Consider the following 22,176-nt stretch of genomic DNA (forward strand, 5'->3'; position numbering starts at 1 on the left):
TTTCCTGCCTAGAGAAGTTCTTTTAACATTTATAACACAGCTGGTCTGGTGACAATGAATTCTCTTACCTTTTACTTGTCTGTAAATCTTTTGATTTCTCCATCAAATCTGAGCCTTCCTGGGTAGAGTAATCTTATAGGTTTTCCCTTCTATCACTTTAAATATATCCTATCTGGCCGGCAGAGTTTCTGTTAGGAAATCAGCTGACAATCTTATGGAGATTTCCCTATATGCTTTTTTAATTAATTTATTTTAATTGGAAGCTAATTACTTTACAATATTATAGTGGTTTTTGCCATACATTGACATGAATCAGCCGTGGGTGTACATGTGTCCCCCATCCTGAACCCCCCTCCCATCTCCCTCCCCATCTCATCCCTCAGGGTCATCCCAGTGCACTGGCCCTGAGCACCCTACCCTGTCTCATGCATCGATCCTGGACTGGCTATCTGTTTCACATATGATAATATACATGTTTCAATGCTATTCTCTCAAATTATTCCACCCTCGCCTTGCTGCTTTTAATATTTTTTGGTATTTAAATTTTTCAGTTTGATTAATATGTGTTTCAGCTTATTTCTTCTTGGGTTTATCTTATATGGAACTCTCTGTGCTTCCTGGACTTGACTATTTCCTTTCTCATGTTAGGGAAGTTTTTTACTATAATCTCTTCAAATATTTTCTCAGACCCTTTCTCTTTCTGTTCTTCTGGGACCCATATAATTCAAATGTTGGTGTGTTTAATGTTGTCCCAGAGGTCTCTGAGATTGTGCTCAATTCTTTTCATTCTTTTTTCTTTATTCACAGCAGTTATTTCCACCATTTTATTTCTAGCTCACTTATCCATTCGTCTCTCAGTTATTCTGCTATTGATTCCTCCCAGTGTATTTTTAATTTCAGTTATTGTGGTGTTCATCATTGCTTATTTGTTCTTTAGTGTTTCTAGGTCCTTGTTAAACATTTCTTGTATTTTCTCCATTCTGTTTCCCAGATTTTGGATCATCTTTACTATCATTACTCTGAATTATTTTTCAGGTATATTTCATATTTCCTTTTCACTTGTGGGTTTTTACCTTGCTCCTTCATCTGTAATATATTTCTCCGTCTTCTCGTTGTTTAACTTGCTCTGTTTGAGGTTTCCCTTTTACAGGCTACAGGGTCATAGTTCCTCTTGCTTCTGGTGTCCTCCCTAGTGGGAGAGGTTGGTTATTCCAAGGGCTTGTGTAGGCTTCCTGCTGGGAGGGACTGGTGCCTGTGCTCTGGTGGATAGTGCTGAGTCTTTTCCCTCTGATGGGCACATACATGTCAGGTGGTATGTTTAGGGATTTCTGTGAGCTTAGTACAACTTTAGGCAGCCTGTCTGCTGATGGGTGGGGCTGTGTTCCTTTCTTGCTGCTTGTTTGGTATTAAGTGTCCAGCACTGGAGCATGTATGCAGTTGGGTGGAGCTAGGTCATGGTATCAAGAAAGATAGTTTATTCAAGGTTATTCAGCTAAGTAGCAGCGCCAGAATCTGAAATCAGCTCTGACTGTAGAAACCATATTCTTTCCAAGACACCACATTGCTGATGGATGGTAAGTCTATCAGGTAAGCTACATTCCCGGGATGCAGCACTGACCTAGCCAGTTGCCAGCTCCCAGAGCAAAGGCTGTCTTAATCTATTTTGAGTTAATTTCTGTATATGGTATGGTCCAGTTACATTTTTGCATGTTGCTGTCCAGTGTTCCCAACATGACTTAATGAAGAAACTGTCCTTTCCTCATTGTATGTTCTTGGCTCCTTTGTCATAAATTAATTGAGCATAAGTATACATGTCTATTGGAGAAGGCAATGGCACCCCACTCCAGTACTCTTGCCTGGAAAATCCCATGGACAGAGGAGCCTGATAGGCTGCAGTCCAAGGGGTCGCTAGGAGTCGGACACAACTGAGCGACTTCACTTTCACTTTTCACTTTCATGCATTGGAGGAGGAAATGGCAACCCACTCCAGTGTTCTTGCCTGAAGAATCCCAGGGATGGGGGAGCCTGGTGGTCTGCCATCTCTGGGGTCACACAGAGTCGGACACGACTGAAGCGACTTAGCAGCAGCAGCAGCAGCATACGTGTCTATTTCTGGACTGTCTATTCTGCTCCATTGATCTGTATATCTGTTTTTATGCCAGTATCATTTTATTTTGATTACTATAGCTCTATAATATAGTATGGATCACAATAAACTGTGGAAAATTCTGAAGAGAAGGGAATAGCAGACCACCTGATCTGCCTCTTGAGAAACCTGTATGCAGGTCAGGAAGCAACAGTTAGAACTGGACATGGAACAACAGACTGGTTCCAAATAGGAAAAGGAGTGCGTCGAGGCTGTATATTGTCACCCTGCTTATTTAACTTATGTGCAGAGTACATCATGAGAAACGCTGGGCTTGAAGAAGCACAAGCTGGAATCAAGATTGCGGGGAGAAATATCAATCACCTCAGATATGCAGATGACACCACCCTTATGGCAGAAAGTGAAGAAGAACTAAAGAGCTTCTTGATGAAAGTGAAAGAGGAGAGTGAAAAAGTTGGCTTAAAGCTCAACATTCAGAAAACGAAGATCATGGCCTTCAGTCCCATCACTTCATGGCAAATAGATGGAAAAACAGTGGCAACAGTGGCTGATTTTATTTTGAGGGGCTCCAAAATCACTGCAGATGGTGATTGCACCCATGAAATTAAAAGACACTTACTCCTTGGAAGGAAAGTTATGACCAACCTAGATAGCATATTAAAAAGCAGAGACATTACTTTGTCAACAAAGGTCCATCTAGTCAAGACTATGGTTTTTCCAGTGGTCATGTATGGATATGAGAGTTGGACTATAAAGAAAGCTGAGCACCGAAGAATTGATGCTTTTGAACTACGGTGTTGGAGAAGACTCTTGAGAGTCCCTTGGACTGCAAGGAGATCTAACCAGTCCATCCAAAAGGAGATCAGTCCTGGGTGTTCATTGGAAGGACTGATGTTGAAGTTGAAACTCCAATACTTTGGCCACCTGATGCGAAGAGCTAACTCATTTGAAAAGCCCCTGATGCTGGGAAAGATTGAGGCAGGAGGAGAAGGGGACAACAGAGGATGAGATGGTTGGATGGCATCACCGACTCAATGGACATGGGTTTGGGTGGACTCTGGGAGTTGGTGATGGACAGGGAGGCCTGGAGTGTGGCAGTTCATGGCGTTGCAAAGAGTCAGACATGACTGAGAGTCTGAATTGAACTGAACTGATATAGTTTGAAACTACATTAGTTTCAAACTAATGTAGTTTGAAATTAGGAAGCATGAAGGCTCCTGCTTTGTTGTTCCTTCTCAAGATTGATTTGTCTATTTTAGGGTCTTTTGTCATTCTATACAAATTTTAGAATTGTTCTATTGCTGTGAAAACCACAGTTGGAATTTTGATAGGGACTGCATTGAGTCTATAGACTGCCTTGAATAGTATGGAGATTTTAGCAATACTAACTCTGCCAATCCGTGAGCATGGAATATCTTTCCATTTATTTGTGTCTTCTTCCTTTTTTTTTCATCAGTGCCTTCTTAGTTTTCAGTGTACTGGTCTTTCACCTTCTTGATTAAATTTATTTTTAGGTAGTTTATTCTTCTTGGTGCAGTTATAAATGGGATTATTTTCTTAATTTAACTTTCTGATAGTTTGTTATTAGTGTATAGAAACACAGCAGATGTATGTTGGTCTTATATCTTTCAAATTGACTGAATTCATCTGTTAGTTCTAAAGTTTTTTGAGGGGAATCTTTAAAGTTTTCTGTATATATTATTATTATATCATCTACAAATAGTGACATTTTTTCTTTCCAGTTTGGACATCTTTCATTTTTTTCCTGCCTACTTGGTTTGGCTAGGCCTTCCAATATCATGTTGAAGAAAAATGATGAGAGTGGGCATCCTTGTCTTGTTTCTAATCTTAGAGGAAAAACTTTTTGGCTTTTGACCATTGAGTATGATATCTGTCATATTTATATATGACCTTTGTTATGTTGGGGTACATTTCCTCTATTCCCACTCTGTTGAGGATTTTAATCATATTAATAAATGGATGGATTTTTTCGAGTGCTTTTTTTAATCTATTGATATGATCAAAGAAAAATCATATGATTTTTTCTTCTGTTTTATTAATACGGTGTATCACATTGATTGATTAGTGGAATATGAATCATCCTTGTATACCTTTAGTAAGTCCAACTTGATTATGGCATTGATTTTTTTAATATATTGTTGAATTCAATTTGATGATTTCTTTGAGAATTTTTACCTATATGTTCATCAGAGATGTTGGCCTGTAGTTTTCTTTGCTTGTGGTTTCCTTGACTGGGGTATCAGAGTAATTATGGCCTTGGAAAATGAGTTTAGAAGTGTTCCCTCATTTCCTACCTTTTGGAAGACTTTGAGAGCATTGATACTAATTCTTTGAAGGTTTGATAGAATTCACCAGTGAAGCTGTCAGGTCCTAGACTCTTATTTGTAGAGAGTTTTTAAATTACTTATTCAGTATCCCTACCAATAATCAGCTTATTCAGATTTTCTCTTCATATTCAGCCTTGGAAGTTTGCATGTTTCTAAGAATTTTTCCATTTGTTCTAGGTTTTCCAATCTGTTGGCATGTAATTGTTCATAATAGTCTCGTAATGATCCTGTATATTTCTGTGATATCAGTTGCATCTCTTTCATTTCTGAATTTTTTTTTTTTTTTACTTTAGTTCTCTCTCTTTTGTTGAATCTGGCTAAAGGTTTATCAACTTTGTTTATTTTTTCAAAAAACCAGCTCTTATTTTCATTGATCTCTTCTAGTGTCTTTTAGTCTCTATTTCATTTACTGCTCCTCTTAGGTCTGAAGTGAGTCTCTTGTAGGCAGCATGTAGGTGGGTCTTGTTTTTTATTCCGTCAATCCCTCTCTGTCTTTTGATCAAACAATTTAGTCCATTTACCGTTAAAGTAATTGTTAATAGATATGTTATTGCCATTTCTATTGTTTCTGGCTGCTTTGTGGTTCCTCTGTTCATTTCTTCTCCTGCTGTCTTCCTTTGTGGTTTGATGACTTTCAGCTTCCTGTCTGTCATTATTTTTGTGTATCTACTTTAGGTTTTTGCTTGTTGGTTACCACAAGGCTTACAGATAACAACTTGTATTTATAACAGTGTTTATATTGATACCAGTGTTTGAACACTTCGGAAAGCTCTACTTATTTATTCTCTACTCACCCAACATTTTGTTTTTTTATATCATATTTTATATCTTTTTTATCTTGTGAATCCCTTGCTTAAATATGTAGCTACAGTTATTTTTACTATTTTTGTCTTTTGACCTTCGCATTAATAATTCATTCACTACCATTACAATTATCATATATTTGCCTTTACCAGTGAGATTTATGCTTTTATATATTTTGTTACTAATTAGCACCCTTTCTGTTCAGCTTAAAAAGATACCTTTGACATCTCTTCTGAGAATGGTTTAGGTTTAGTGGTGATGAACTCCTTTATCTTTTGCTTGCTAGAAACCTCTATCTCCTTCAATTCTGAATGATAACTTTGGTAGGTGAAGTATTCTTGGTTGGAAATGTTTATCTTTTAGCACTTGGAATATATTGTGCTATTTCCTTCTTATCTTTAAAATTTCTGCTAAAAAATCTGCTGATAGTCTTACAGGATTTCCTTGTACATAATAAGTTGTTTTTCTCTTGCAGCTTTTAAGATCTCTCCTTGTCTTTACCTTTTGACATTTTAATATAATGTGTCTTGGTGTAGATCTCTGGGTTCATCTTATTTGGAACTGTCTGGGCTTCCTAGATCTGAATGTCCGTTTCTTTCCCCAGTTTAGGACAGTTTTCAGCCATTGTTTTTTCAAATAAGTTTTCTTTCCCTTTTTATTTTTTTCTGAGACCTCTGTAATGTGATGGTTAATGCACTTGATGTTGTCCCATAAGTCCTTTAAGCTGTCTTCACCATTTTGCATTCTTTTTTTCTTTTTGCTGCTCTGATTGGGTGAGTTTCTCTGCCATGTCTCAAGTTCTCTGATCCTTTCTTCTACTTCATCAAATCTGCTTTTGACCCCCACTGGTTATTTTTCAGTTCAGTTATTGTATTCTTCAGCTCTGTGACTTCTGTTTGGAACTTTCTTGTATTTTCTATCTTTAAGTTCTCACTTAAGTTTATCCATTCTTCTCCCAAGTTTAGTGAGCCTCTTTATGATCATTTATTGAACTTTTTACCAGGTAAATTATTTATCTCCAGTCCATTGACTTTTTTTTCTGATGTTTTATCTTGTCCTTTCTTTTGGAACATATTTCTGTTTCTTTATTTTGCTTGATTCCATCCTGGTTTCTATGCACTGGGTGAAAGAGCCACCTCTTCTGCTTGAACTGCTGGCTTTGTGTAAGAGATGAACCTTTTTCATTCAACCCTGTCCTGGCTCTTGGTTTTCTCTCAACTGTTTGTAATTATCCAAGAAGCCTATCTTATATTTAATAGCTCTCAGTACTTGAAGAAGTGCCAAGATCAGTCACTGTCCCAAAGGGGAGAGCTCAGTCAGCACCTTGATTCAGGCTGATTGGAAACTAAGTCCTCAGGCAGCAGCTTTTCAAGAATGCAAATTATGCAGTTCTATAGGACTGCAAGGATAAGCCCTGCTGGCCCCCAGAGCCAGGCTATCTGGAGTTGGCCCCTGGCAGCAGTAACAGAAATTGCGTCTCCAGGTGGGTTTTTAAGCTCCTTCTTGGGAGTTGCTAATGAACTGTAGTCACACAGGAGGAAGTGCAAAGATGGTGTGCCCTGGCTGCATCTTTGAGAGCACCTGCTCACCATCTAGGTGTGTGCCAGACCTGTTGCTTATCCCCAGGGCTGAAGTTCCTAGACAAGCAAATAGCCTCTTATACAAAAAGAGTGGGAGTGTGTTTCACACACTGTGCGATGCCCTGGAAATGGTAGTCTTTCAAGAACTGTCTCTATAATTGTTACAGTCCTGTGTGACCCAGGAATGCAAGCCCCCCTGACCAGGTGACCACAGGTCTTTCCCAGGTGGCAGCTGTAAGAACCATGTCACCAAATGTGAAAACCAGAGCACCAGTGTTGTGTGTAGAACCTCCTCTCCAGAAGATAAAAGCACTCTGGAGTATAGCAGAAGAGCTCAAAAATGGTAGCCACTGGCTGACATGGGACAGATGGGGAGTACAAAGATGGCATTCACTGAAAAAAACAGGAAAAGGAAAAGAAGGGAAAGAAAAAGAGAAAACAGGGGGAGAGGAAAAAGAAAAAGATGATACCCAACAAAAGTGCAGGGGGTTGGGGAAGGAAGATGGTGCTGCTGACTTTAGCAAGACAGAGAGAGAATAGGAAGATAGTGTCCACCAGCCTCTGTCCAAGGGAGTAACCAAGCAGGTACCAGTGCTTTAAATTAGTAAATGAATCTCTTTCATATGGAGTCTGGATGCTTTGCAAATGGCTGCTTCTGCACTGGGCTCTGGGTTAGGTGAGCCTAGGCATAAACCCTTTAAGAACCCTTCCTTGGTTCCACAAAGCCCCATATGTCTCATGGACATGAGCCTTGTTAGTCTTCAAAGTGAGATGCTTTGGGGGTTTATCTCTCAGACACTGGATCTTAAAAGTTAGGGTGAGGTATGAACCCTTCACTCCTTCTGGAGAAGCTCTGGGTTTTGAGTTCCCTCCAGACTGGGGGTTGTTGTATTGGGGGTGGAGTTTGTAATGAGATTGTGTTTCAGCCTTTTCGACCCACTAGGATGTGGTTTCCCTCTCATTTGCCCAATTTAACAGGGTCTCTTTACCAATATGTGAATTATTTTCAGAAGAAGTTGTTCCATATATAGTTTTAGATAAACTGTATCCATGGGAGAGGGTGAGTGCAAGAGCTTCCTACATATCCATCTTGCTAAAATTTCTTATTAAAAGTTTTTTGTTGTGGTCATTATTTAATAATCAATAAGCACAAACTTTTAAGAATTACAATTTTTAATATTCAGTTTGTTCATTTAAGCATGAAGAGACTCTTAACTTGACTCTTGCTGGGATTGTTGAGGAAAGTTGTATGTTCATGAATTTTATTTGCTCTATATTTACATCATCGTAATATTTTTTATAACAATTGCATGTTTTTTCATCAGCCTTTGACATTTAGAAAGTAAGAGCTATGCATTAAAACCTCTGCAAGAAAGTAAACTTTAATGAAATTTTTTTCCTCTCAGTCCCAAAGGGAACATGAACTCTAAAATTGACTGTGGTATATAATAAAAGGCATGACTGCAGCTGAAAGCATTTATAATAAAGTACAAGACTCAATTTCTACTTTGTCCTCTGTCTATACTCATTGGATAGCTGAGTTTATAACTTTATGATAGAACATTCTTCCTAAGAAGTGTGTGAAACCGAAAAGATAAAATAAATCTAATAGTTTTCAAAATAGTGAAACCATATTAAATGTGAGGAAACTAGACTGAGTATAACTGCTGCTGCTGCTAAGTCACTTCAGTCGTGTCCGACTTTGTGCGACCCCATAGACAGCAGCCCACCAGGCTCCTCCATCCCTGGGATTCTCCAGGCAAGAACACTGGAGGGGGTTGCCATTTCCTCCTCCAATGCATGAAAGTGAAAAGTGAAAGTGAAGTCACTTAGTTGTGTCTAGCACCCCATGGACTGAAGCCTACCAGGCTCTTCTGTCCATAGGATTTTCCAGGCAAGAGTACTGGAGTGGGATGCCATTGCCTTCTCCACTCAACATATATAAACATACATATTAAACAAATATTTGCACAGATTGACATTACTGCCACAAAGGAACCCCTTTCTGAATTTAAGAATGGGTTCAGTTTCCTAAACTACTTGATCAGTCAGTTCAGTCGCTCAGTCTTGTCCGACTCTTTGCACCCCCATGGACTGCAGCACACCAGGCTTCCCTCTCCATCACCAGTTCCCGGAGTTTGCTCAAACTCATGTCCATCAAGTCGGTGATGCTTCCAACCATCTCATACTCTGTCATCCTTCTCCTCCTGCCTTCAGTCTTTCCCAGCATCAGGGTCTTTTCCAGTGAGTTGGCTCTTTGCATCAGGTAGCCAAAGTATTGGAGCTTCAGTTGCATCAGTCCTTCCAATGAATATTCAGGACCAGTTTCCTTTCCAATTGACTGGTTTGATCTCCTTGCAGTCCAAGGGACTCTCAAGAGTTTCTCCAACACAACAGTTCAAAAGCATCAATTCTTTGACACTCAACTTTCTTTATAGGCCAACTCTCACGACCATACATGACTACAGGAAAAACCATAGCTTTGACTAGATGGACCTTTGTCAGCAAATTAATGTCTCTGCTTTATAATATGCTATCTAGGTTGGTCATAGCTTTTCTTCCAAGGAGCAAACGTCTTTTAATTTCATGGCTGCCTTCACCATCTGCAGTGATTTTGGAGCCAAAGAAAATAAAGTCTGTCACTGTTTCCATTGTTTCCCCATCTGTTTGCCATGAAGTGATGGGACCAGATTCCATAATCTTAGTTTTTTGAATGTTGAGTTTTAAGCCAGCTTTTTCACTCTCCTCTTTCACTTTCATCAAGAGGCTCATTAGTTCCTCTTCACTTTTTGCCATAAGGGTGGTGTTATCTGCATATCTGAGGTTATTGATATTTCTCCTAGCAATCTTGATTCCAGCTTGTGCTTCATCCCGCCTGGCATTTCGCATGATGTACTCTGCATATAAATTAAATAAGCAGAGTGACAATATACAGCCCTGACGTACTCCTTTCCCAATTTGGAACCAGTCCATTGTTCCGTATCCAGTTCTAACTTTTGCTTCCTGACCTGCATACAAATTTCTCAAGAGGCAGGTCAGGTTGTCTGGTATTCCCATCCCTTGAAGAATTTTCCACAGTTTGTTGTGATCCACACAGTCAAAGGCTTTGGCCTAGTCAGTAAAGCAGAAGTAGTTCTTTTTTTCTGAAGTTCTCTTGCTTCTTCTATGATCCAACGATATTGGCAATTTGATCTCTGGTTCTTCTGCCTTTTCATTCCAATCCCAAAGAAGGGCAGTGCCAAAGAATGTTCAAACTACCACACAATTGCACTCATCTCACACACTAGCAAAGTAATGTTCAAAATTCTCCAAGCCAGGCTTCAACTGTACGTGAACCGTGAAATTCCAGATGTTCAAACAGGATTTAGAAAATATAGAGGAAACTACTGGTATTATGTATAAAATAGATAACTAATGAGAACATACTGTATCGCACAGGGAACTCTACTTAATGCACTGTGGTGACCCAAATGGAAGGAAGTCCAAAAGGGAGAGGATGTATATGCATGACTGATTCTTTTTGCTGTATGGTAGAAACTGACATGGAGAAGGCAATGGCACCCCACTCCAGTACTCTTGCCTGGAAAATCCCATGGATGGAGGAGCCTGGTAGGCTGCAGTCCATGGGGTCGCTAAGAGTCGGACACGACTTCACTTTCACTTTCGCTTTTCACTTTCATGTGTTGGAGAAGGAAATGGCAACCCGCTCCAGTGTTCTTGCCTGGAGAATCCCAGGGACGGGGGAGCCTGGTGAGATGCCGTCTGTGGGGTCGCACAGAGTCGGACACGACTGAAGGGACTTAGCAGCAGCAGCAGAAACTGACAGGCAAGAATACTGGAATGGGTAGCCGTTCCCTTCTTCAGGGGATCTTCCTAACCCCGGGATCAAACCCAGGTCTCCTGCATTTCAGGCAGATTCTTTACCATCTGAGCCACCAGGGAAACCCAGAAACTAACACAACATTGTAAAGTAACTATATGGCAATAGAAATTAAAAATAAACAAATAAAAGGCTTCCAGTTCAAGATGATGGAGTAAAAGGACATGTGCTCATCTCCTCCTACAAGATGACCAAAACTGCAACTAGCTGTTGGACAACCATCAACAGGAGGACCCTGAAACCCACCCCAAGAAAGATACCCCATGTCCCAAGCAAAGAAGAAGCCACAGCGAGATGGTAGGAGGAGCACAATCATGATAAAATCAAATCCTGTTCCCACAGGGTGGGTGACTCACAAACCAGAGAACAGTAATACCAAAGAAGTTCTCCCACTGTTATGAAGGTTCTGAACCCCACGTCAGGCTTCCCAACCTAGGTATCTGACAAAGGGACTGGGAATCACCAGGGAATATGACCTTGAAGGCCGGCAGGACTTGATTATAGGACTTCCACGGGACTGAGGAAAACAGACTCCAGTCTTGGAGGGCACAAACAAAATCTGGTGTGCACCGAGACCCAGAGGAAAGGAGCCGTAAGCCCACAGGGAAGTAAACCAAAAGTACCTACTAGTGGTGGAGGGCCTCCTGTGGAGGCATGGGTCCACAGAAGCTCACCACAGGCACGGGGGCTCTGGCAGAAGCAAGCCAGGAAGGTCCCTCTTGGTGTAAACCCTCTTGGAGTTCACCATTAACCCAGCCATAGAGCCAGGAGACCCCAGGGCTGAGTCACCTCAGGTCAAACAGCTACCGACTACCTATTAGGGAGTGCAGCCCCACCCATCAGCAGATAATTGGATTAAAGCTATACTGAGCAAGTCCCTGCCCACCAGAGCAAGACCCAGTTTTTCCCATTGCTAGTCCCTCCCACCAGGAAGCTTACACAAGCCTCTTAGCCTCATCCATCATAGGGCAGACAGAAGAAGCAAGAAGAACCATAGTCTCACAGTGGCTAAAACAAAACCATATTACAGAGAGTTCATCACAATGAAAAAGTAGAAAGTTATGTCCCAGATGAAAGGACAAGATAGAACCCCAGAAAAACTTCCCTAATGTGGGTAAGGAAATAGTCAACCAAGTCCAGGAAGCACAGAAAATCCCAGACAGGATAAACCCAGGGAGGAACACACCAAGACACATAGTAATCAAACAGACAAAAATTAAAGACAAAGATAAAATATTAAAAGCAACAAGGGAAAAATGACAAATAACATACAAGGGAGCTCCCATCAGGCTGTCAGCTGATTTCTCAATAGAAACTCTACAAGCCAGGAGGGAATGGCAGGATATGTCTAAAGTGGTGAAAGGAAGAACCTATAACCAAGAATACTCTGCCCAGCAAGACAGTCCTGCAGATTTGATGGAGAAATCAAAAGCTTTCCAGCAATCAAAAGTTAAGAGAACTCAGCACCACCAAATCAGTTTTACAACAAATGCTAAAGGAAATTCTCTAGGCAGAAAATACAAGATGTTTAGAGCTCCCGCTATTCAGTTTTTTCCTTTCTGGGATTTCCTTCTTATGGGAGTTTCCTTTATGTTACTTGCCATTTTTCGTTTGTTGCTTTTAGTATTTTATCTTTGTCTTTAATTTTTTTCAGCTATTATCTCTTCAGATATTTTCTCAGGTCCTTTCTGTCTCTCTTCTCCTTTATAGTTGTTACTTGTGTGTTTGTTTTGAGGGCCAGAGGTGCATGCAGCAGGAAGATCCTAAAGGAACCTCAAAGAGCCATTTAAGTATCAAATTCTGTGTAAATCCATCAATTTTCATGTTAAAGTTAGATACAGATGACATCAGCAATGCTTTAGAACTATGATCTCACAAAATCGCGTTTCAGTGTTGACCTTTCTTTTGCCTGTTTTGCTCACATTGTCTTTTATCACCTGAGTGTCTCCTCAGTTCAGTTACTGTCCAAGAATGACTTACTGAGTACTTACCAGATACAAGTCATGAAATTAGATCCTCTACCTATTGAGATCATGTTCACTCAAAATTCACATCAAATGCAGAAGCCTCCAAGATCAGTCTTGCGCTCGTCATGTGTAGATGTATGCGTGCTAAGTTGCTTCATTCCATGTCTGACTCTCTGCAACCCTAAAGACTGTAGCCTGCCAGGCTCCTCTGTCCATAGACTTTTCCAGGCAAGAATACAGGAGTGGGTTGCCATTTCCTTCTCCAGGGGATCTTCCCGACCTGGGGATTGAACCTGCATCTCTTGTGTCTCCTACATTGGCAGGCAGGTTCTTTTCTCCTAGCACCACCTGGGTAGATAGATGTGATTTATTGTTTTTCTGAATGTTTTTTGTGCTTCCTTCTCCCCTTATGACATTTTATTTATTAACATACCTGCTTTCCCTCCACCCACCTATCGCCAGTCTTGTTCCACCCATTAGGTTGTAAACTTTACTGTGGCAAGGACAAGTCTCACTCATGTTTATATCCATCCATGCTGCCTTAAACATGCTTTTGAAAGTCGGGACTAAAAAGATACAGGAAAGTCTTTGCAGCTGGAAAAAAGTGGGGAAATGTGGAACATTAGCTTTCTGTCTCTGTTCTCAGTAGAGTAGAGCATCAGGTAATGATGCTCTATTGTTTCTAGAACACATTTTAATAGAGACAACTCTTCTTCCCCTAGTTCTTCTTCCCCTTTGCTTCCCTTTTCCTCCTTCTCCTTCCCCTTCTCCTCTCCTCTCACCTTTTTTCCTTCTTCCTTTCTTACTTTCACTATTTAATTGTGGCCTAGTTTAATCTTCAACTTTTTGTATGCTTTGTCTCAGCTTTAAAATGGGATATGTGCTGGTATCCCAGCACAAATGTTTTACTTTAAGTTGTTACAGTTCAGTAAGGGATCCCTTCTTTCACCTTTGAAGACTTATTGCCAGAACTCAACTAAATAGACCAGTGATGTTCCCAAGAATAGGTACGAGAATAATCCAAATGTTTGATTCTTCCTTAATTTACAGAATATTGAGCCATAATGGACATACTGCAAAATGAAAACTGTAGAAATAAGATTAAGTGAATTGAATTATTTTTCCTAATAATCTCACTTCTTCCTTAGATTCAGGTCAGAAGACATTTAAAAGGAGAAGATCTATCATAAACTGGGCCTTTTGGCGGGGTTCTAGCATTCACCTGGATAACTTGCCCGTGTCACCAACGTCTCCTATCCCAGGACAGCTCTTCGGGGTTTCTCTGCCAGATATTTGTGAGAATGACAATCTGCCCAAAGCTGTCTTGGTAAGTCTCATTTTGGGCTATAGTACTAATGGGAAAGGAGGTTTGGGAAAGGAATGCTCTGTAGGTAAATCTTTCCCTAAAAAATGGGAAATTTATAGATACCCATTGCTTTGGCTGAGAATCTTTATTATTCCTTCAAAGAAAAAAAAATCTGATTAAGCTACTGCAGAGTCACAAGGCAGACATAATAGGGAGAGATAATCTAGCCTACTGATTTCAGGCAAGAGCCCCATTAACCTGCTCAGATAAATTAGAACCTACACTGCAGACGGAGAATCCACATTAGCCCTGACATTTTTCTCACACCCTTTCTTGAACCCTGCAATGTTCAGAAAGTCTCATTTAATCACTTTAGCAATACGGACTAAATCTTAACATTTTTAAACTTGTGTTTTATTTGTATTCCAAGTCTTTTAAGTACAAAGATACATCTTCTGGTATTTAGTTATCTTTTGTATGTAGAAGAGATCAAATGAAAGCCACTGAGTATATATTTTTTCCAGTTAATATAGTAAATGGGTCATGTTAAAGAATATTTATTGAGTGTCCAGTATCCCCAAGCAATATGCTAGGTGCCTGGCCCTTTATTCTATGTTGTGCATCTATCTATAAGCACCAGGTACTAATCTAGCCACTTTATTGCTTATCCTTCACAACAGATTTAGAAGGTAGTTATCATCATCATTACCATCATCCCTACTCTACAAATTAAAGGGAAACCCCCGCCCAAGTTTATCAAAGGTCACACCATAAATATGTGTCATAGCTAGGTTCCAGATCCCATGGGTTGCTTGTCTCCAACACCCATTCTCTTCCTGTATGGCAAGCAGAGGGCACACAACTAGAAAGAAAGTGAAATAAAAGACTGAATGGAATGGAATGGAGAAAGCTTCCTAAAGGAGATGATTTTGGAGGCTACTTTTAAAAGAAGGAAATAGTGACTTTCCTGGTGGTTCAATGGTTAAGAATCTACCTTCCAGTGCACAGGACAAGGATTCAGTCCCTGGTCAGGAACTAAGATCCCACATGCCACAGGGCACAGTCTGCGTACCACAATGAAGACTCAGCACAACCAAAAAACAACAACAAAAACATAATATTTGTTAAAAAAAAAAAAAAAAAAGAAGAAGAAGGAAGTAAAGTATAAAGCCACATGAAAAGAAAGACAAGCAAGGGGACTTCCCTGGTGGACCAGAAGTTAAGAATCTGCCTTTCAGCACCGTGGGTTCTATCCCTGGGCAGGGAACCGACCAAAGATCCCACATGCCATGGGGCAGCTAAGCCCACGTACCTCAACGAAGAACCTGCATGCAGCAACTAAGACCTAACACAGCCAGAAACAAATACCCCAAAAAAGAAAGAGCAAGATAAGCAAGTGGAGAATGAATTTGGGAGGAGCATTTTCATCCTTGGGGAAAAGAATCCATATTGGAGAGTAATGGGAGAATAGTTAGGGAAGAGAGAGACAAGGGTTACAGGTACCTTGAAGTGACTGCTGGTTCACTTTTTGAAAAAAGTCGCATTAAAGCAAGTGTTTAAAACGTTTTAGATGTTAAATATAGCAAGCGTAAATAGGAGAAAGAAATTTAGAGATGCCAAAAAGCAAATAGAATTTAATCCTCTAGCAGACCTTCGAGCCCCAGGCCTTCAGGACTTTCCCCTGGTACACCCCACCCTCTAGCAGCTAGAAAGGGCAAATATATGTTCCCTTGCTTGTTCTGCATGAAGTGCCATCTTGATTTTCTTTTTCTTTTGCTTCCCCATAGGATATGCTTTTATTTCTTAATCAGAAAGGACCTCTCACAAAAGGCATCTTCAGACAGTCGGCCAATGTGAAATCCTGCAGAGAGCTGAAAGAAAAACTGAATTCCGGAGCTGAAGTACAACTAGACTGTGAATCTATTTTCGTAATAGCATCTGTCTTAAAGGTAGGAAAGTTTCTCCCTTCATCCACTCCACAGCATAGCTCTGGAGAAAGACAACTGATTTATCTCATTGTAACATTACTCCCATCTGAAGAAGACCATGATAAAAATAGAATCTTAAAAGTGTTAAAAAAAAAAAAAAAACTTCATACAGTCATGTGTGTGCTCAGTTGTGTCTGACTCTTTGTTACCTGATAAACTGTAGCCCACTAGACTCCTCTTTGTCCACAGGATTCTCCAGGCAAGAATACTGGAGTGGGTTGCCATTTCCTCCTCCAGTGGTCACAGAATCACACTGGCATTTAAAAGCCACTTCTAATGATGTGGCATGTCAGATAGTCATTTTAAAATTTTTCATCCCACGTCACTGTCCCCATCTTCACTTCTGCTACCCCATGCAAAAAAGAAAAAAAATGAAATGAAAATTAAAAACAATTATAACACACAGTATATTTACCAAAATAAACATCCCGATTAGATGACTTTCTCACAGTCTATCTTCCTAATAAAGGCAAAATTTTCAAAAATAAACTTTTATTAAACTTTGAAGCAGAGTTTTACCATAATAAACAAACATTTGCCTAATAATTGAAATATTGCTCACTGAGACTACTGAAAATTCTATTCAGTTATACAGTACCCCCCCTCAATGCCTTTTAAAAGTAAAGATGGAGTAGGAATGATTGCAACATCTAATCCTTCTTTTATGAAACCCTTACCGCATTTGGTACCCTTGATCCCATGTATATCTGGTATTTCACAATAAGCTTCTTTGCTGCAAGCATTTTTGCTACAGACATTTTGGACATATAACCATATAATTAGCCTTATGATAATTTTGCTAAAAAAATAAAATAAGTTGTTGACAGTTTGTTTTGACATACACAATATAAAAATCATGACAGATGACAATGATTTGTCCCAAGAATTGGTTTCACATTTTGAAATATACTACATTGGAGTTGAAAGGGACCAAGGGCCTTGAAGACATAGCATGAACCCACATTTCCCTTAGAACTCTGAAATGTTTATCAAGAACAAATGGCAATATGCCAAGAACAAAAAATAGTGTGCAAGGCTTTCACAGAAACTCAGGCACAAATAAGTATCCTAGTACCTAGTATTTGAAGCGTGATGCCTCTCCTAAGAAATTTGAGCAAAAAATCAAAAAGTGCAATGCTGAACAACAGACAGATCAACAATCTATATATATATATATATATATATATATATATGCATATACGTGTGTGTGTATGTGTGTGTGTGTGTGTATTGTGAATGAAAGACTTGGAAGACAAATGCTTTAGTATAACCCATGAAAAAATATCGAATTAATAATATGAATTGTGCAGTATTGCCATGAATCTATACACATTTTATTTTTTAACTTTTTATTTTGTATTGTAATATGGGAGATTAGCAATGTTGTGATAGTTTCAGGTGAACAGCAAGGGGACTCAGCCATTCATACACATGTGTCCATTCTCCCCCAAACTCCCCTCCCATCCAGGCTGCCACATAACATTGAGCAGAGTTCCCTGTGTTATACAGTTGGTCCTTGTTGGTTATCCATTTTAAATACAGCAGTTACACACATTTTAAATGTGTTCACGTGTTTTGTATTTCACAATAAAGTCTTTAATTCTGTTATTCTAATTGTTTTATTATGTCCTTCTTAGTATCCCTCATTTATTTTTTGTTATTTTATCTTTTATGGCAGAACTGCCTTACAGCGAGTTCATTATTTGGTTAAAGTATTTGCTGGAGAAATGCTTGTGGCAAAAATGTCTATGGCAAATAAGCTTACTTATGGCAAAAAAGCCAGATCCTCCCCCCTCCACCCATCATAACACCACCCCCCCCCCACCTATGGTTACTTAACTCACATCCATAGTTGAGTTGATCTTATGAAATGTTTTCCTCCTCACATTCATGAAAATGCCTCACATTTTTTGAAAATCTAGAGTCAAAACTAGCTTTTCGCAGAGCTTTTGACCTGAGCAGTAGCTTCTGCAGATCAGAATCAGGGTTGGAAGGGATTCTTGGGGAGCTGGAGGCTCCCTCTCCGGGCAGGGTTGGAATGTCCCAGAGCCAGGGGTAGAGACAGTGCCCCAGCCTGCATCACCAGGCCTGGAGCGTAAAAACCAAATTAAGGAAAGCATGATGAAGAAGACTCCTGCATGTGCCTCCTCCTGGTCAGTGCCTTACACAATCATATTTTATGACTTAGTGAATAATCAGATGCCTCTTGATAAAAGAGCCTCATCTGCTCTTAAACAACCCCACCATAGAGTTTCACAATAAAGTGTCACTTTAAAGAACTGGAGAGGGGCTTCCCTGGTGGCTCAGTGGTAAAGAATCCGCCTGCCAGTGCAGGAGACACAGGTTTGATCCCTGCTCCAGGAGGATCCCATATGCCGAGGAGCAACTAAGCCCATGCAAAACTATTGAGCCTGTGCTCTAAAGCGTGGGAGCTGCGACCACTGACGCCTGTGTACCTAAGAGCCTGTGCTCCACAACAAGAGAAGCCACTGCAATGAGAAGCCCCTACCTGTCACAACTAGAGAAAAGCCTGTGCAGCAGTGAAGACCCAGCACAGCCTAAATAAAGAAATAAATTTTTTTAAAAGAACTGGAAAATTGGAGCTAGGGTCATCTAATTTATTTTACACAGGGTTTGTGATTACCTTTCAGTCCTGGAGTACAATAAAGGTATGTATAGTGTGCTTAGCCAGATACATAGCAGGCATGCAAGTATATGCATGATAAATTTTTCTTTGATTTTTGTCATAAAATTAGGCTTTCTCCCATTTCTTAATAAGTTAAAGCCTATGTTTTAGAAATTTTGCCTTAGTATGCTATTCATCACAGCACTCTCACTTCTTAAAATTTTGTTCTAAATTGTTGAGGCTGCTACAAAGAAGTATGGTTCTAGAACAGTTTAACATATTTCAGTGAACAAATAGTACTTATAGAGGAATAGGCAAAAGATGAAAATTAATCCAAATGAAAAATCTGGTTATATGAGTTCTAACTAAAGTGTTATAATCATGTAGCTGTGTTTTACTCTCATTTCTTCCAAGCAGTTGCAAGAAAGGGATACTTTTTGCCAAAAGTTTTGAGCTTTTGTTTGTTTCTTATTTTTAAGGCTATTTGGAAGCAGTACTTAAATTTTCGTTTAATTTTTTACTTACACTGGTTTTGTTTAAATGTAACTCTAATTGGAAGAAAATTACCTGTGATACTGTATTTTTGATTCATCAGACCTCTGAGGAAAAGCGCATTTTTAATCCTGTAGGAATCTCATCTCAAATTAATTTAGGAGTTCTGCTGATGGCCTGGTTTCTGTTTTTGGAAGGGAGAAGACTTTTGGTTGAGTGCTAAGAGCTGGTGATTGTAATTCAGAACCAGCTTTCACGTCCCTTCTCAGATCCAATGGTGGTTGTTATTTCGTAACTTGTTATTCCAGCTGTGGAGAGTTCATTGAGATGTTACAAGTTATTATCTTTCAAGTGTAGGTTTTAAGATTTAATGATGTTTTTCTTCAAGACAGATCATAACTGTGTTTTCCACTGAGATTTTAAAAGAGAGGTATTGTCACTGCCCCATTTTGAAATAACAGATTTTTGCTCTTCTGAATCTGACTTTTAATGTAGGTGCAGCCACTAAAATTAGTCTGAATTTATGAAAATTTGATAGATTGACCCAGAAAAGAGGTAATTTTTATGATGACACATTGAATCACATATATCCATGGATATTACTACTGGAAAATAGAACAGAAAAAGACTTTGTATCAATCATCTTCCTACTTGTTAACTACTCTAAAAAAAAAAGTATGATAATAGGTGACATGACTACCAAGAGGTTTTCAAAATTACTGTAGATATAGTTAATTGACGTTTCCTTGTCCTTCACTGATATTTGACCAGATGACAAATAGCCACAGTTCAGTAATGACCTCTACTGTGTTTGGGACTGGGGCTTCCCAGGTGGCTCAGTGGTCTGCCAATGCAGGAGATGCAGGTTCAATCTCTGGGTTGGAAAGATCCCTTGGAGAAGGAAATGACAACCCACTCCAGTATTCTTGCCTGGGAAATCACAAGGACAGAGGAGCCTGGCAGGCTGTAATCCATGGAGTCGCAGAGAGTCAGACATCACTGAGTGACTGAGCATGAGCACGCCTGTCTGGGAATGTGCTTGGCATTAAGGTGTATGAAGTAGAAGGTGAGGGTCTGATTCTGCCATGAAGAAGCTGGTTAGCTAGTAGGAAACATGCTCACCTAGTTAGTTAACTGCAACACTTAGGAGTCACAGCTTCCATATTAGCAGTATAAACATGACGTATAAGTAACAAGTTGTGCGTTCTCTTTTTAAGGCACAAAGGTAAAGTTGCTGATTTGATTTTCCAACAAGAATTAAAATTATTCAGTTCCAGATTTTCACCTGTCTCCACATTGTAGGCAGGAACTTATAAGCAGATAGTCAACCAGTGCCAAAAGCAACAAAGAGATTGCTGCTGCTAAGTCGCTTCAGTCGTGTCTGACTCTGTGCGGCCCCATAGGCGGCAGCCCACCAGGCTCCCCCGTCCCTGGGAATCTCCAGGCAAGAACACTGGAGTGGGTTGCCATTTTGGCCTAGAACAAAATAGGAAACATAGGACCAGGACCAGAATTCTTATTTTTAAACTTTTTATTAACATATGTCAAACCGGAAACTGTTGGATGTATCCTGCTTGTGTCATAGTCTGGTTTCATCACACCCAGCCCTGCCAGTGTCTCAGTATAAAAGTCTCAAAGACCAGAAAGGATAATGTACCAGAGACATGTTATTTAATGTACATTACCTGTGGGGTGCTGCCCCATGCTTCCAGAGCCCAGCCATAGTCTGGAATGCTTCCTCCTCCTAATATATGAGAGGCCTTCTAGGGGGAACACTAGGAGAAGCTCTAAGCATCTCTGCATGAAATTATTCACCAAAGCCACTGGAATATAAAGTTCTAATATAACAGGGACTTGGTTTAATTTGCTACTCTATCCCTACCACCTCAAACAGTACCTGGCACATATGCATAAATATTTGTTGAGTGGTTGGATGACTGATTACTGTATTATGAATCTCACAAATGTCTTCATACATTTCTTTTAACTAATGAAATAAAAAGGATTTAGGTTTGCCAGACCCCACCATGTTATACTAGTTTGCTAAAATGTGCACAAACAGGAGATTTCAGCCTAAGCAGGTTGTCCTTTATCTTTACCACTATAGTCCAGACTCCAGTTTCCCTCTGGTTTTTGTTAGAAAAATATCAAAGCAAATGTTTCTATGGGTGCACATCATTGAGGGGTTGGCACTGAGCTCCATGTAGTCCAAAGAAGAGAGAACTTAACTGTACTTTTCAATAAAGTGTCTTCTTTCTAATGTCTCTAAAAATATTTAACCTAAGAATAACAATTTAAAATATTTATTTTTCCCCTCTATATAAGGATTTTCTACGAAATATTCCAGGAAGTATTTTTTCATCAGATCTCTATGATCACTGGGTCTGTGTAATGGATCAAGGAAATGATGAAGAGAAAATAAATGCAGTTCAAAGGTAATTATTCTGACTTGGTCATTTTTCAAAAATGATTTTTAAAAAGCTTATATTTTGTAAGCTTGTCTAGGAAGGTAGTGTGCTTGTGCTTGCTGTGTTTAGTCACTCAACTGTGTCTGATTCTTTGCAACCCTTTGGGCTGTAGCCTGCCAGGAACCTCTGTCCATGGGATTTCCCAAGCAAGAATACTGGAGTGGGTTGCCCTTTCCTCCTCCAGGGGATCTTCCCGACCCAGAGATTGAACCCACATCTTCTGTGTCTCCTTCATTGCAGGTGGATTCTTCACCCACTGAGCCATAATCACTATCAAAATCATATCCGTGGGGACCAGTTTAAATATAGATTTATGCTAGCTACTGTCACTTTTCTTATTGCTTTTCCCTAATCCTATTAACATGGAATACTTGACCATTTTACACATTCTGTACATCTGAATCTGATAGGAGCTGAAACCCATTAGACCAAGAGTTAACACAGTAGACTCAATCTATAATTTACATCTTAGTTTAACCAGACTATTCCTTATGTACTTCATTTAACAACTGAATTCATAAAGAGAAACTTCCTTCCCCCTCAAGGGTCTCACAGTCTAGTAAAACAGATAGATAAAACCAAGAATTACAAAGGAGTATAATCGATGCTA

At 39.7% G+C, this 22,176-nt stretch overlaps 1 protein-coding gene across 8 annotated transcripts in view; it reads left to right on the plus strand.

Annotated features, from left to right (window-relative positions):
• The window catches only part of ARHGAP20 (Rho GTPase activating protein 20), a 221,353-nt gene that overhangs the window by 187,748 nt on the left and 11,429 nt on the right, over positions 1-22,176 (plus strand). For all 8 annotated transcript variants that reach the window (XM_006072572.4, XM_006072571.4, XM_006072573.4 and 5 more), the window contains 3 exons: positions 13,835-14,013; positions 15,780-15,941; positions 21,424-21,533. In XM_006072572.4, coding sequence (XP_006072634.3) covers positions 13,835-14,013; positions 15,780-15,941; positions 21,424-21,533 — 451 coding nt within the window. The remainder of the gene's footprint in view (positions 1-13,834; positions 14,014-15,779; positions 15,942-21,423; positions 21,534-22,176) is intronic.

This window comes from Bubalus bubalis, chromosome 16, assembly GCF_019923935.1.
Source record: "Bubalus bubalis isolate 160015118507 breed Murrah chromosome 16, NDDB_SH_1, whole genome shotgun sequence".
NCBI lineage: Eukaryota > Metazoa > Chordata > Mammalia > Artiodactyla > Bovidae > Bubalus > Bubalus bubalis.